At 38.2% G+C, this 17182-nt stretch overlaps 1 protein-coding gene across 23 annotated transcripts in view; it reads left to right on the forward strand.

Moving 5' to 3' along the window:
* LOC131691695 (hemicentin-1) overlaps positions 1 to 17182 on the forward strand; it is a 257130-nt gene that overhangs the window by 209106 nt on the left and 30842 nt on the right. For all 23 annotated transcript variants that reach the window (XR_009305831.1, XR_009305832.1, XR_009305830.1 and 20 more), the window contains exons 13-14: positions 16104 to 16364; positions 16438 to 16578. Coding sequence is in view for 17 of the 23 variants with exons in the window: in XM_058978274.1 (XP_058834257.1) it covers positions 16104 to 16364; positions 16438 to 16578 (402 nt within the window). In the remaining 6 variants the exon portion in view is untranslated. The remainder of the gene's footprint in view (positions 1 to 16103; positions 16365 to 16437; positions 16579 to 17182) is intronic.

Below are 17182 nucleotides of genomic sequence, written 5' to 3' on the forward strand. Positions count from 1 at the left end.
TCTCCAGTAGAGTTATAGATGATTTAAAAAACTACTGTTTTTCAAAAAATGTTCAAAATCTTACTCGAGAAAGCAAAAAATGTTTTATTCAAAATTTCGTATATAGGTGATTGAACTAACATTAATGAATATATGAAACTCGTAGAAATAATAATTCAAAAGATATTATTATAAAAATATTTTTGGGAGCTATCCAAATATATCGAGCCATAGCTTCTAAAGTTTTTAAAGAAGATACTTAGTAACTCCAACAAAGATATTCACGAAAGCAATCTCAACAAATACCAAAGACGTCAGATTATTCTTTCTATAAAATATTCGAATAATCTCACTTTTAGTGAGATTAATCACTGAAATCAGCAAACGACTTACTTTGCTATTTTTGATAAGTATCACGAAAACAGCCGTTTCAACATAAACAATGAATCAATATTTGAAACACTCTTTTTTTTCAAAAATTGCTGAGTTACCTCAAAAATACTCGACAATATTCTGATATAGAAAATTGTCCATTTCAATAATTCGAACATTATTACGGAAGATACCCAACTTGGCAGGATGATGTTCTAAAAGTTATATTTGTGAAATGGCTTTTTAGGGGACATCCACGAAGAAAAAGTAACACAGTTGAAGTTAACACTAAAGATGAAAGCTTTGTGCCTTCAGCAAAGTTGTTGGTAAAACCTAACTTTGTCGAAGACATAATCTTAATATATGTACTTGCAAGAAAGTTGATAAATACATCTCACTGTTAGAGAGATTAATCATTAAAACCACAATGTCTTACGAAAGGCTTCCCTAGTAACAATTGAGTAAAAGGACTGTGCGTTTGAAAAGAGCATAGGGCTGCGTCACACAGTGATACTAATCCTAGGTGAGGACAGCCTTCAATAAATTCTATGGGAATTATGCCACAAACATAACTGTTAATATGTATTATAGTAAATGTTAGGTCACTGCATTCGAAGTTTGCATTGGAACTCGTTTGTACCCTCCTATCAGTTTGATAACACCAATCTTATCGCACTAATCAAAACATGTTTTTCATGTACTTGTAGACAGATTTTCCCTATAGTTTACTGTGAGCATAATAAATCAAGTTTCAGTTTAGAAAATTTTGAATACTTTTTAGGTTCGATTATAGAGGTTTTAACCACTATTTTTCCTTTTTTTTGGGTTAGAGCCATTTCGACCAAAAAAGTCTAGGATTTCGACGAAGGTTCTCTTCAGTGCACATTACATGTCGATTGTTCAGAATGTGAGAGCAGTGGGTCAACAAATGGTATGTCCCTCTCAGAGAGACGCCAATGCTGATTTCGGTTATTTAACACGGTTTGATTCGTGAACTTGACGGAGCCGAATGTCTTCAATTTTTTTTACAACAAATGAATGAAAAAAATTTCGCTCGCAATTTACAAGCGCGCGAGGTTTTTTATTCAAACCGCACAGTGGACAAAAAATGTAAATTATAGGAACTAATTATACATTACCGCGTTAATTAACTGTAAACCACCATCTAGGATTTCAAAATGGCGTCAATCATCAATTTTCGTTATCTACTGATATCCTCTTTTAAAACGACATCCACATTGAGGAGGGATTTCAGCGTTTTGTGGTAACTGGAATCCGCCATGGCCGCTGTACCACGATTGCCAAGGCATCGACTGGGTTGTGTTAAAAGGGGGTGGGAGGAAGATTCGGAAAGTGTTAGTCTTATCAGTCAATTTCCAATAATGAAACATTTGAGCAACATTCTTCCAAATGTTCATTGAAGAAAATTGAAAATAAGATGTAAGCACCTTGACAAAAATTAATGTGCGCCATAACTCAAAATCTCCTGGATCTATCGCATTGAAATTTTGCAAAATTCTTCTTCACATCATTGTCGAGGTAACAGCTTTTTTACACTTTTTTTATTAAAATTATTTTTGCAATCACATACTCACCGTTTTTTTAGTATAAATCGGACTTTTGGTTTCAAAGAGCTACGAATAATTCCAAAATCCAGTAAAAAAATAAAAACTTCTGTAGTTGCCTGGGGGATGAAGCGTAGAAGAATTGTGCAAAATCTCAAAATTGACGGTTGCACAGAGGAGTAACTGGGGTCAAATCCTGGGCAAAATTATTTGTTGTTGCTAGTGCTTTTATTATGCCTTAATATGAACAAAAAATAGACTATAACAAGTTTTTGGAATAATTTGGCATCTATCCACCTACCAGTGCAGAGGTCAATTTTCTATATCCTGTTGAATACTAGTAATTTCGAGGTGATCTTTGTGAATAGTACTGAATACATTCGTTTTTTCCAGTTGCACAAACAGTTGATCAGTGGAAAAGGGGGAAGAAAAGGGACGCTTGAGCATATTTTCATAGAGATACATTTTGAAAAAACATAGTATTTAGCCCTACAGCATTTCGGTGCACCTCAAATTACTAAAAATTTCAATATTTTCAAAACGTTTGGAATTTGTGGATCGGACAAGGTCGGAAGAGTTCTTATGTTTTTCGGATAGCTGGAATCTGGTTTTGTAATACTGCTTCAGCAACTTTGCCGGATCTCGCCGTATAATGTAACTTTTTTATCAAGTTTGGAATAAAATGTTTAAAAAACGTATTTTTTTTAAGTTAGTGCAGTGCACAGCATCACTAATACTTTCAGTTAGTTTTAGGCTGAAGTTATACAAATGGTTGTGTTCAACTCCGTTTGCAATAATATTGTCTTACTTAATACAGTCATCATTACTAGAAAGCGATATTGCTGGATATATAATTAAAATGATTAAAAAACCCCTTGAAATATCACCATTTTACATCCATGCAAAAAGTCTTTAACATTTTTTGACATACTCCTAGGTTTGCCACGTTATTCAGCAGGCTTTTAGGTATGTAAACAAATATAACGAAACAGAAAATTAAAAAAAATTATATTTTGATTATTGGCCAGGAATTTGTTCTAGTTACTCCTCTTTGGGTTGGTCCGGTAGATTTTGAGTTATGATGTACACAGCAACACAACCTTTGGGCGAGCCACCATCGGAGATTTAATGTCACTTGTCCAACTCTCAGAATTTGGCGATGAAATTTTGTGAAAATATTCTTCAATTGTGGCGTTATTAGATGGAAATTGAATGAATATACTAACACTCTCTGTATCGCCACAATTTAAAAAAAGTGGCATTTTACAACATTCTAAAATTAGTGAAATTTCGTCACCCACTGTTTCTTGTCCTAAATATTTTGTGGAACCATTTCTGTGCTTACTCTTATTCGATCTAGTTTTGCCCAAGTTTGTGACAAATATACCATTTTGGTTTAACAGAAAATTCGGTCGTTAAACTGAAATCTAGACCTTTTATTCAAAACGACATATCTACAATGAGTGATTCTTTGTTTACTTTCTCTTCTGTTAATAATTCGGCCGCTTTAACATTTATCCCTCAACTCTTTGCATAGTAGGCTAGCCAAAACCACCGTCATTCAATCTGTACTGTAAAATAAGTGAAAAGTGCTATAGAGACGCCGTAAAAATTGAAAGAGAAAGTAAACAAAGAGAGTCACTCATTCTAGATATGTCTTTTTGAACAAAAAAAAACGCAGGAAATAAAAATGGTTAAATAAAAATTCAATAAGATGTCACGGAAAAGACTTCATATCTTCAAAATTTCTAAATAAACAAAATAAAGCTCTTTAGCAAAGTTCCGTGATTTCAGATGCGCTAAAACTTTTTTTTTTTTTTTTTTATTTCGATTATAGAGGTTTTAACCTTAAGGTCATTCGCCTCTTCGGGTTAGAAAAATCTCTTATGTAAAATTTCTAACCCTATGTGCGGGGTCGGGACTCGAACCCAGGTGCGCTGCGTACAAGGCAATCGATTTACCAATACGCTACGCCCACCCCCGCGCTAAAACTTTGTGGAAGCAACCATTCTTCCATGTAATCTACGAGAAAAAAAATCATTTCGCTTGGATTTTTTTTATTAACACGGCTAATGCGCGCGGAAAAAAGACATATAAAAACATGAATGTGCGTTGCGTTTTGGTAACTTCAACAAAGTTGTTGGAGTCATTTAGGCAGGATTTTAGAAAAAGACGGTGTACCAAAATAGAGCGTAAAGGAATCTCTGATACCTAACTTTTTACTGGAAGCGGATAAACAGTTCGAGTCATTAGCAAAAAATGATATTTTAGCAATTCAGCTGAAGATAAAAGCTCTTCCTTTGTTATACGGTGTTTTCATGAGCAACCTGATGATACGAGGTGCTCGTTGGTTTTCTTAAGTACACGCATTTGTTTCTCTATGAAGGTTCAACTGAGGAAGCCTCGAAAATTGACCATTTTTAACCCCCCCTTTCATTACCCTTCACAAAATCTCTTTGAAAGCCAATCAAAGTATGCTGTGCTTTGTTAGAGTATTGCTGATTAATTTTCATAAATATCTTTCCAACGGCGTCTAGTCTAGTCTAGTCTACACATACACAGCCAATACATGTAAAGATCCTGGAAAATTGCAGACGTTCGTCTACAATTTTTCTTGACATTATTAATGTTTGTGGCACATGTTGAATATGACACAAGCATTAAAGTGGCCACGCCAACTGTGCAGCATACAAAATAAAGATGATTCAAAATTGTACGGCAATCAAATTATTCATTCAATGAATAATTTAATCAACGGATTATTTTGAACCTTGAATAAGGAAGAAACGTGGACAACCGTACACAACCGTTTCAATTTGGCGGGGGTTTGATAAATCGTTGAGAGTTTTCCAACGGCGTGGGAAAAAACTGCTCTTTTAGTTTGCAAAGATGGCCGATTTGAAGCTACTTTGTTGAACCTTAAAACGTTTTCTGCATTGTTTTTGATATTATAAACAATATGTCAACAGTTTTTTTCGGCATTTAATTAGCAAGGGACTGGAAGGTGAAGTATATTTTTCAATATTTAGAGCCATAGTACTCAAGGGAGAGCAAGGTGTTGAAAGGAGAAAGTTTAGAAAAGCGTGGAAGGATCATATATGCAAGCTTAGAGCTCACCGGCGACTTAACCCTTTGTCTGCTACCGTAGGGGTCAGGGTCTTTTGGCATTAGAAATGCGAATCACCTGAGTCTACGGCATGTCCGAACAAGCGTAAAGTAACTTGTTACTTCCAAAGAGAATAGGGAAAGAGACGAAGAGTGAAAATCAGTCAAAACGGCAACACTCCCTTTATGATGATTTTAACACTATAATTTTGGCAACCGCTTCCACAGGCAGCACTTTAAATGACTCCTATTATATTTTGAAAACAAACCGTACGTCGATCGTTGGTTTGGTTTATCAAAAGATGTGCATTCCGAAACAAAGAGATGAAATAATTCTAAAGCTTGTTTTTACTCATACATATACTCTAGAATGTACTAAATTCTGACGAAAACTCAAATTTCTTTTTTGATAGATGTACAATACTTATCTCCTCTAACTCAGGCATGAGTAATGTTTATTTACATTGCACGATTGGTCTGCTCAATAAGGTATTTTTGGCTTCACACTATTCGTCTCTTTCCCTATTCTCTTTGGTTACTTCATGCTGTCGGAACCGACAAAAAGTTAAGTCACGGTAAACTTCCACACTAAGCATTTGCGACGTTGAAACTCATTGAATGAGCCAGTTTTTGTTTGTTCCCTCACCAATTGCCTGCCTGAGTGATTTTATTTTATCGACTATTGTGACTGTCTCAGCGTGTGTGACAATATGGTCACATGTGTTGCTGATTTGCACGCGTTGGGTGAAAGCTGCCGACACCGTGCAAATCAGCAACACATGTGACCATATTGTCACACACGCTGAGACAGTCACAATAGTCGATAAAATAAAATCACTCAGGCAGGCAATTGGTGAGGGAACAAACAAAAACTGGCTCATTCAATGAGTTTCAACGTCGCAAATGCTTAGTGTGGAAGTTTACCGTGACTTAACTTTTTGTCGGTTCCGACAGCATGAAGTAACAAGTTACTTTACGCTTGTTCGGACATGCCGTAGACTCAGGTGATTCGCATTTCTAATGCCAAAAGACCCTGACCCCTACGGTAGCAGACAAAGGGTTAAGTCGCCGGTGAGCTCTAAGCTTGCATATATGATCCTTCCACGCTTTTCTAAACTTTCTCCTTTCAACACCTTGCTCTCCCTTGAGTACTATGGCTCTAAATATTGAAAAATATACTTCACCTTCCAGTCCCTTGCTAATTAAATGCCGAAAAAAACTGTTGACAAATTGACTCAATAGGTCGTTAACAAAAATGGTTAACAAAAAAATGGTAAAAAATATTATAAACAATACACAACTCTGTTGAACATCTTTAAACTCTTTGAATTGATAAAATAAGTACAAAGCCAAATAATCTTGTTGAAAAAAAATGAACAGAGAATTGTGTGAAAATTTTAGAATTGAACTCGAAGCATTTTACAAGACAATTCAATTATAACAGGTCTATCACTGGGTGTTTAGTGTGAAATTGCCTTGTTTTAACTTTATAATTGCAATATCTCGCAAAGTTCTTTGTTATCCACTCCCAAATTTTTACACAACTTTTTTAACATGATTCTTAATATTTAAAGAAAATATTGAGAATAAAAACAAAATGGTCCAACTTTTAAAAAAATCGATTTGGTTCTAACAATTGAAGAATTCATAAGTTATATAACAAAAAGGAATTGTAAATATTTTTCGGTAAACTTATTTGAAAACGCAACTTATTTTTATTTGATATTTTTTTCGATGTATCGAATCGTGTCCGAGTTATCAGTGTTTGAAAAATGTGCAATTCTATATTATAAACTTCAAAAGTTCAAAAACTGATAACTTGAAAAAAATACCATGTTTAACCAAAACAAAAAAAATACGTGTTGATTATTTTTAGATAAAGAATGTAAGAAAAAAATTGAAGTAATTAATATTTTGGTTGTAAATCTGACGTGAAATGACCCGCATATTGCAAATGCTTAAAAGGATAAAAGTTGAAGAAAACGAAGCATCTTGTTTGTAAAAACTAAATTCCTACCTAATAGCATGGCTCATACAGGCGTACCTCATTAGGCATTATTGCGTTAGGGATACGGACGTAAGATATACTACATATGTTCAGTTCACAACCCTCGCTTGTAGAACAAGAAGGCGAATGGCTTCTATAATCGACAAAAAAACTTCGACGAAAATACAACACTTTTCTGGCCCCATATCGCTATCAATTGTACTTTGAAATTATAGAAATTACATTTATTTCATATTGTCGGAGTAAAGAACGGCTCATGAACTAAAGAATACTTAAAAGTTAAACGATTATTTTACGCCTAATGTATTTATGCCTGACGAATGTTTGCTTAACGACCCTATGCCGAAATAACGTAGCATTAAATAATGGACGTGAGTTTTGTATTTTGTGATGACAGGTGTCAACATGGGGCAGGGGTCATAACATGTTACGTAATGTTTCGTTGTTATGTACATGGTTCAATATTGAAAGGTGTCTTCTATTCTATTCTACTCTAACTCTAACACAGTCAGTATTGAAAAACGTCCTGGAAAACACTGTAGTTACTCTTTAAGAGTTTTTCTTGTCAACATGAATATTTGAAGCATAATTAATAATATATTTTTAAATATTAAAACGGCCAGGCCTATTGTACACAGTTGTGTATGAAGTTGTTCCAGAATTATAAGCAAAGGTGTTTCCCGAAAAACTATAAATGTAGGTATTTTTCTGGCTCCAATAATGAAGTATGGTCAGTGCGAATGTTTATAAACAAACCTATCCCTTTTTCCATCGTTTTTGAGCAAGGTTAACCATATGATCATAAGACGCAAACTACGTACGAAGGTTAACATTTTACTTGTCAATTTTGTTACCGGGAAATAATGCGTTAAAGAAATAAGGACATAGGTAACCAAGAAGCTGGGAAATGCGCTTCGACGGCTACCTGATTATGTAAAAGTCACTTTTAACTAAATACAATATTACATTGCGGCTATTCCGAGAAAATGCTTTATTATTGCTGTTGCGCATATTACCTGCTGTTTACTAGTAAGAAGTTTTTCAATAGGTTTTTAATGTTGATTATGAAGAGTTGTGCATAAAAAATATTAATATGCAAGAAACATACGAAATACAAATGCTTTACTGCACACACACTCAACTGAGTTCTGTATCTTGGTCAGTGAAAATTTTCAACTGACACTTGTACTGAGATTTGGGCAAAAGAATAGTTTAGTAGCTGTATAGAGCTCGATAACAGACGACCTTGAGAATCTGTAGAATATGTACTACTGTTTGGATGTTACCTAGGTATAACACACCCAGGAAACGAGGATAATATAGATGAAGACGAATGCGGACTGCCCGATCACCTAATAACTGCAAAAGGTTCTCGACCGGGAAATATACCTCAACGCGCAATGGCAAACTACGCACGTCGGATAAAACAGTTTTGAGTTCTGAGCTGTGATGATGAATCTTTACTCTTTCACAAAAAATGTATACATTTGACATCTATCGACGGATTTTGTTCGCTGGTTCTCAACAGACTTTTTCAATTTTTATTCCTATCATTTGAACTACTAGGGCTTTAAAGCAATGTGCATCCATGTTAGTGTTAATGTTAATTATAAAATATTCTTCATCGGTGAATATTTTTTTTTGTTAACATCAGGGCCATCCAAAGAAGTTGAACCCAGGTGTGCAGTACAACAGCGATGTCCAGGAAGAGTACGGGTGAGGGAAGGAGGGCTGAAGGGAAACAGAAAATTAAGAGAGGGGTCTCAGAGGCCCGGATTGCTAAAATTCTCTAGTTTGACTGAACTTTTAAGTAGAAATAGAAGTGTTTTCCGGCTTTCGATTCTCTTACTGATAAAACAAAAAAACAAGGGCTTTTACTCTCACTGTGTCTTGGAAAGGATACTTCTTGAAGTCACGGTTTTAACTTGCCTATTTGAGGGTTAAATTTACCTTTTCTGTACGAAAATGGATATAGCTTTACAATTTATTTGGTCTAATGCATTTCTCGACTCAACAATATTATTCCAAAGTTAAAAACCAAATTTTAAGGAAGTTAGAAGTAGATGGAACTAATCTACATTTTGGTTTGCAATGGTTTACAATATCCAATATTCCTCCGTGCCACGGGCAGAAAGTCGCTTTTTGGCAATCTATGGTGATAATATACCTTTCATTTGAGAATAAGTTAGTGAAAATCGGCCGAATCATCTCCGAGAAACTGAGGGGAGTCTGTTAGTTTTAAAAAATGGCCACCGTTCCTGGGCACTTCCAGAACCGTCTATGGCAGTCACCGTCAATGACCTAGAACTGAAAATACAAGTTGTTTGACACCCATTTTAGCAAAAATTTTACCTTTTGCATTCATCACGGTATATCGGTTTGAGTTGAAACTTTCAATGCGACTGCACTCAACAACCCGTAACACCGGAACCGGAAATCGGATCGGATTGAAATTAAAATAGGATCGGATTTAATTTAATACCATTTCACCGAGGCGCAACACCTTTCATTTGAGACTAAGTGAAGTTTGACACTTCCGCCGGGGCTTCCGGAACCGAGGATGATGGCCAATGTGCCAAAGAGATTTTAAATGACTGTTAATGGCCTAGTACTATAAAACCAAGCAATTGTGGTCACATTTTGGAAAACATTTTACCTGTTTAACATTTAACGCAATATACGTAAAATCGGGATACGCTACGTGATAGTACTCATCACGCTGTAATTCCGAAACCGGAAGTCAAATCTATTAGTAATTAAATATTAACCGATGAGAACGTTGTGCCTTTCATTTGAGATTAAGTTTGTGAAAATCGGTTGAGCCGTCTATGAGAAAAGTGAATGATATTTTTGCTCACATTTGGTACATACATACATACATTTGCCGTACTCGACTATATGAATCGAATGGTATATGATATTCGCCCCTCTGAGCCACGGTAAAAAAATCGATTTTCAGAGCAATTGCTATATCTTTCAATTCAGAACGACAAAAAAATAATATTTATTCAGACATTACAAGCAATCATCGAACCGCCTACTGTGCGTTAAAAAGCGCTATATTTCCATGCATTGTTTTTACAAAACCCAGTGGCGTAGTAAGAAAATTTTTCGGGGGGGGATATGAAATTTTTTTGTATATATATGAAAAAATGTTCAAAAACTTTGTGAGCAGAAAAAATGTTCAAAAACCAACTCAGGGAACGGGTTTGGGTAGTCAAGATAGGAAAGCTGGTTGTTGGTATAGAATTAATGCTCTTCCCCTACGAGGACAATCTGGGCGGCAAACTTCAGACTGTCTAATTTACTGAGCCCTTCAGTTCCCTTGTGCCATTCAGTACCACTTCCTCGTTGAGCTTCCGACTGGTTCGCGAACTACTCGGTCTAGTCCCCGACGATATATCTAGCCTACTCCGACGAAAAGTTCCCCGGCGAGAGAAGTTCCAGCCAACCAGCCAGGTGCTGTCAGTTCGGCGATTCCGGTAAAGTAGGGGTTTGCTGGAGCTCCGGCGCGACTGGTGGTGTATCGTCGCGGTCTACGCGGTCTCGTTCCCGGCGGTGAATCTGACTGTAAGCTGACGAAGAGGTCCCAGACGAAAGAAGTTCTCCCGATACCGATTCTTATTTGGTTTCAGTACTACAACTTCTTGAGCCCTTTGGCTCCGTAACCGGTGCCATTTAGCACCGCAACTCCTTTAAACCATTTAGTTCTCTTCTTGGGCCATTTAGTACTACTTCCTTGATGGTCCATTCAGTCCTCGACTTGTTCGCGAACAACTCGGTCTGGTCCCCGACGATGGACCTGACCTACTCCGACAGAGAATTCCCCGGCGAGAGAAGTTCTCCCGAGATCGAGCTAATCAGCTAGGTGCCGAGGTCAGTTCGGCGATTCTGGTGAAGCAGGGTATCCGGTGCACTGGTGCGCCGATGACCCGCGACTAGTGGTGTTTCGTCGCTGTCTATTCAGTCTAGGCGGTCTCAATATCGATTTCGCTATTTTTCTATCGGAACAATCGGTGGGGTGCCGTGGTCGTTCTGGCTATTCATTCCGAGTGGAGCGTGACGTCCGGTTCGCTGGCGTTTCGACGACTCATACTCGCTGCTCTGTTGCAGTCTACTCGACTAGTCCTCGGCGGTGGATCTAGCTTATACCTGCGGAGAGTTCCCTGGCGGTGATTGCTCTCCCGAAACCGTTGTTCGATGTCCATTCCGCTGTAAGACGGTCATGATCTACATCAACGGTTCTCAACCTTTTTCGTACCACGGATCCCTTAGATATCACACTGGGTTGCTGCGGACCCCCACAGATAAACATCAATTTTGTATGCTATCAATATGTTATTTTCAATTTGTTAGGAAACAAGATTTGAAATTTCAATATGCACTCGGAAAATATATTTTTCTTTGCGGACTCCCAGCAATGACTTCGCGGCCCCCTAGGGGCCCGCTGACCCCAGGGTGAGAATCACTGATCTACATCATATCTCTGTTTACTGCGTTACACGTCTTTACGAGGCTTGTCATTCTGTAGGCTACATTATTCGGGTTGATGTCCGTTCCTCCCGTTTTAAGTAGCTCCCTGCACGTCACTTCAAACCTCGGACATTCAAAGACTCTCCTCGGACATTCAAAGACTTTAAAACTCGGACATTCAAAGACACTTCGGTGTCTCCTCGATGTTCACACACTCCAGGCACAGTGTTGACGTTGCGTACCCACACCGATGAAGATACTCCTTAAGCAGCCGTGGCTCGGTAGGAGCTGTTTCAGGTGGAAGGTCATCTCTCCGTGCTTTCTATTGACCCACGCCGACAGGTTTGGATGAGCCGGTAGGTCCACTTTTCTATCTCCGTATTATCCCTTTCCTGCTGCTACGTCACCATCGAATCGATACTCATCATCTTCCTCACGTTTCTGACGTTTCATTGATTGTAGCTCTTGATATCCTCCGTCAGGGTAATGCAGATGGGGATCATCTCAGCGTCAAGGCATACTGCCTCCGGTACGCAATCGCAACTCATACGACCAGTAGTCGAAGCGTCCAGTACAGCTTTTCGCGGTTTCGCTTGGTTTTCAGCGCCGCACCCCAAGCAGGAGCCCCATATCGCAGTATCGATGACGAAACACTAGATTAAGACCCGACATTTCGCATGTGTAATCAACGTGGTTGTTAAAGCTCAATCAGTCGTCGATTATCACTCCCAATTGTTTCAGTGCACGCTTCGATGCATTCACATGCCCTTCGATGGTGATCTGTATCCGCTGAACCGCTTTGCAGTTGCTGTCCAACAACAAATCCGTCTTGTAGTGAGCCATTTGCAGCTTGACCTGTTCATCCAACTCTCGATCGCATAGATTGTGTCCGTCGCCGACACCTCCATTTCTTCAAGTGTCTCATCGTTAGTGACCCATCGTCCACGAAACCAACGATTTTCACGTTCCTGGGTAGCCGCAGTGTTAAGACCCCACACTGATAGAATATATTCGTAAATCGCTAGGAATTAATTTCGTACAAACAACTTTCATAAAATATGCGAATTTTTCCTACATATGATGAATCGTTCGTAGTTCTATCGAAACACTTTTATTTTTTATAGCGAGTTTTTCGTGAAAACCGCGAAATGACTTTCGTTGGCTTATTACGAAACAGCTTCATTCAGCAAACGAGTAGTTCGCTGTTATATACGAATATCTTTATAATATTTACGAGCACCATTCGTCAAACCGTCCACATCAAAAGAGCAATATGGAGCAATTGTTGCTATACATCAGATAATTGTTATTGTCTGACTATTTAGTAGTCGTATCCGTGTCCACCGGTTGCAGGCAGATTTCCTAGCGCTTCCAGTTGATTCAGAGTCTGGAGCAGTACAGAATCAGTTGAGCCGTCGCGAACTGCTCGTTGATTTTTTATGAATAATTTTGAGTTTTTCTCTGCCGGAGCAATATCGGTGCTGTCAAACATCGATCCTAAAAGATCGAATGCGACCAACGAAATCGTTTGTAATATACATAAACGTTTATTAAAATAAACGAAACATTTCGTTTCTTTCACGAAAAATAATGTCGATAACTTTCGTGCAACGTAAACTAAAAAAGTAAACTTTACGAAAACTTTCGTTCATCAAGCGGCCATTTCTTCGTACTACAATAAAATCGATTTGGCCACATCGATTTTTTTAAATAAAAAAACGATATTGTCAAACTTCGATCCCAAAAGATCGACTGAAAACAATAAGAGGCTAATAAATACGAAAACTTTTCTAAGATAAACGAAAAGATTTCGTGCGACCAACGAAATCGTTCACAAATGTTTATTAAAATAAACAAAACATTTAATTTCATTCACGAAAAATAATGTCGTTAGCAACGATAACATTCGTGCAGTGTACATTAAATGTGTAAAATTTACGAAAGCTTTCGTTCACCATACGGCCATTCTTGTTCATAAAATGAACGAAACTTACTATTTACAGTGCACGAAAATACTTCGTTGCAGAAAACGACGAATGAATTCGTGCATGATTCATTATATTCACGAATTTATATTATCAGTGCATCGTACATCCCATTCCAAAGTGTTGGACAGAGAATGGAGCTCTGAGTAACGCCCGCTGCGACTCGCAGTGCCTTCTGCCATTTTGTTCGTCTGGTACAGCAGTGCTCTACTCTGGAAGTAGCTCAGGATCTGGCTCATTCTTTAATGCCACGCTGCGGCATTGGTCTATTCGGGGCTGGATGGCCCGGTGACTTCCCTTACTTTGGCAGCAACATCAGATTCTGCACCTTCCTCATTTCGGGGATTACCATCGTCTAAAGACTTCAGCAGCAGCATCCTGAACATGTCCGGATATGCCAGGATCGCAGCTTTCAGCGCTACGGTTGGTATTCCATCCGGACCGGGGGTTTTCTTTGATTTTAGTCACATCGACGCGTCTTTGAGCTCGTCGTTAGTCACTTGCCACTCGACTGTGTTGCCTCCTCCTTCTTCGCCATACGGTGTCGGTGACCAGGTAGTTGAATCGTGATTCGGGAAGAGACCCTCACCGATTATCTTTAGCTTACCCGGGCATATTTCAGCTGGTGTCGACGGACCCTCGTCTTCGTCATGACGAATCAGTACGCGTCCCCCAGGGATTGGCGTTTATTTCTCAGCACAGCTACTTATGGCAATTGGCTTGCTAAGCTTGATCTCCCGTTTTAACGAGTCCCTACCTTCTAGATACGTCGCTTGCGCTTCTTTCTCACTCTCCGATATTGCGCTCTGAGCCCGCCTGTTAATGACCTATTCTAATTACTCTAATGCTAGATATATCGAAATTAAAAAAAATAAAACTATTTTGTTTTGACAAATAAAGGTAAATGTTTGTTTTATGATTTTAGTACTATTACGCAATTGAAAAAGTTATCAAATTAAGTCAAATTAAGATAAAAGGTTGAAAGCATTCGAAACTATCGGCTATTGTCAGTCCATCGCAGGTGGATACTCATCCGACCGTTGGTTTGAGAGCAAATTAAAAAAATGTAGTTTTTACATAATTTTGGTGCTTTTTATAAAACATTATAAGAAACTATAAGTCTTATTTAATTGAATCGCCTGCTAAGATTTCTATCAGTTTCGTAAATTGTTTACCGTTTGTAATAGTCATAAATTTTCGATGAAAAACCCTCACCTCCCTCCCTCCTCACCTTTTCAAACCAGCGGTAGAACTTGTAGATGAGGAACAAAGAGTCATCGAGGAATGTTAACGTTACACACTTTTCTTTAGTATAAAGTAGCACTTCCGAAACAAGTTTTTTTTACTTTTGTTCATAGTTGATAAACTGAAAGTGTTTTTTCAGCACAAAATCGTCATCTCCACAACCATTTCGGTCAGTGCAAAACACCCAACCTCCCACCGTTGGCAATCAGCGACTACGACAAAAACGACACAGCACTAAAATTTTGTTTTTGTTTCGTACTTTTACATATATGTTTTTACTATGCTTTACCTGTTCACTCATAATTAACGATTATTTTAGTTTCCTTTAAAAAAGGCCGCCAAATACGATCGAAACGTCGGGCAGTTTTAAAAACAATTCGTTTGCTCAAGCTAAATTGACTGAGAAAGCCGTAAATATTCACAGATAACATAACAAGTTTTGGAATGGTCATCAATAAAACAAGGTAATGTATGTATTGTCTCAAATGTACAAATATAATTTATAAAATTATATTTGTTAGAAAATCGTCCTACTAATGTTACTATAGCTACAATTCACAATGGTTTCGTTTAGGTTGAGTTTTTGAAGAAATATTAGAAGAAAACAAATTTCACACTGTTAAGTGGATTTTATATGAAAAATGTGCTCAAGATCAAATATTTAAGCTTCTCTTGAATTATAATTGCAAAATAATATATAGAACAGCAGAAAATAATTTTGTCCAGGTTTTCGGCCTAGTTACCCCATGCGCCGTCTACTGCATGGCCCTAGTTTTCGTGACATTGTCTTGTTAGATCAGCCTATCAACGTACTTGATTCCGTTGTTCGCCGAAATAACTCAACAACGTCCTTCTTCGTGCTGCAGCAGGGTTCTATTGGCCGATGCGGTAGCGAATCGCCTGGTGGTCTCTATGGGGATACTTCTCTCACACTCTCCAGTCCATGTACGCCGTCAGTCAAGGACTACAGAATGTGGCGAAATTTCTATCGGTAGCGATATCCGTTTCGTGAACCATTAAGCTCCTAGCTCATCGCTTGTTATAGTACTCGGAGGTCGGGCTGGCCTCCACAACGTGCCGACAGGTAGGTGTCGAGTCTGCAGCGAATTTTCACTACAAGGAAATATTTTCACAAGATAACTTTTGCAAATGAAACTTTGAGAATTTCATTTTAAATATTAGGCATATTTTTGTTTAGCATTTTCAATTTTTTCAAATTTCTCCAAAATATTTCGGGGGGGGTTTCGTCCCCAAAACCCCCCCCGCTACTACGCCACTGACAAAACCTCTTAAGGCAAAGAGGAGAACAGTCAACCGCCTCCGCGCGTTTTACTGTGTGACACTAAAGAGTGTGTTTATTATAACTTGCAGATAAACCTACATGCACCATAGTCCGCAAGGAGGTGAACGACGAGGATATTCTGATTTGCACTGCAACTGGTAGCCCGCGCGAGTCGGAGTTCGAGTGGAGTCTCAAGTACGAAAATGACACGCTGCAGAACCATAAGACGCGAGGCGATGCCTACGAGAGCACCCTGGTGCTAGACAACGATGTCTCGGCGATGCGAACGTACATTTGCGTAGCCAGCAATAGCGTCGGACTGGGGACGCCATGCGAAATCGAGGTGGCAGGTTAGTGAAAACGTCTGCTGATTAATTTCTCTGTCTCGTATTGCTTCGATTTCAACGTTCCCTTCCATTGTAGGATATGTCGCCTGGTGGCTGAAGGGGGATATTCTAACACCGTACATTCTGATTGCGGCCGTTGCGGCATTGTTGCTAGCGGTGATACTGATCTGCGTTATCATCATCTGCATTTGCCGCCGGAAGAGAAGACAGGACAAATGTAAGTACACGTAATGTACTGTTCATCCTAAACACTACAACACAAAACCCACAAACACCACACACTCCGTCTAGTTTGTAGTACCACTTTTCAGATTTAGAGAATGTGTAGAGTCATGTGACAGGTAGTATAATTAGAAAGTTCTCTAGTCTATTTTCTCTGTAGTTCTAATAACTAGACTAACAAATATGTGCAATCAAAACAATGCAATTTCATTTGTTTTTCTTCAACTATCTTCTCATTTTGTGAATAAATTGTTCTTTACTCAAGTCAATCATATCAACAAATCATTTAGCTATTGTCTCATATTTAACAAAATCTGATTTTCATAAGCTTCTCAGAAACGTCAATCGGTTTCGATAACGAACTTGTTCATTTCGTAGAAATTGCAAATTAACTGTAAAAATAATCGCTTCGGCTGATTCTCCAACCATCATCATACATAAAACGCATGTTTAGTAGTAATAAGAAACTCATCACCCATAACATTCCTCTAACCTAACCCCATTCCAAATGCTCAAACTTTCACTCAATCTGAACTCATTTTGCTTTTATTCTCGTTTTTTTCTTACTTCCATTCTCCAAAAAACGTTTTTGTGCTGCA

The sequence above is a fragment of the Topomyia yanbarensis genome, chromosome 3 (genome assembly GCF_030247195.1).
Source record: "Topomyia yanbarensis strain Yona2022 chromosome 3, ASM3024719v1, whole genome shotgun sequence".
NCBI lineage: Eukaryota > Metazoa > Arthropoda > Insecta > Diptera > Culicidae > Topomyia > Topomyia yanbarensis.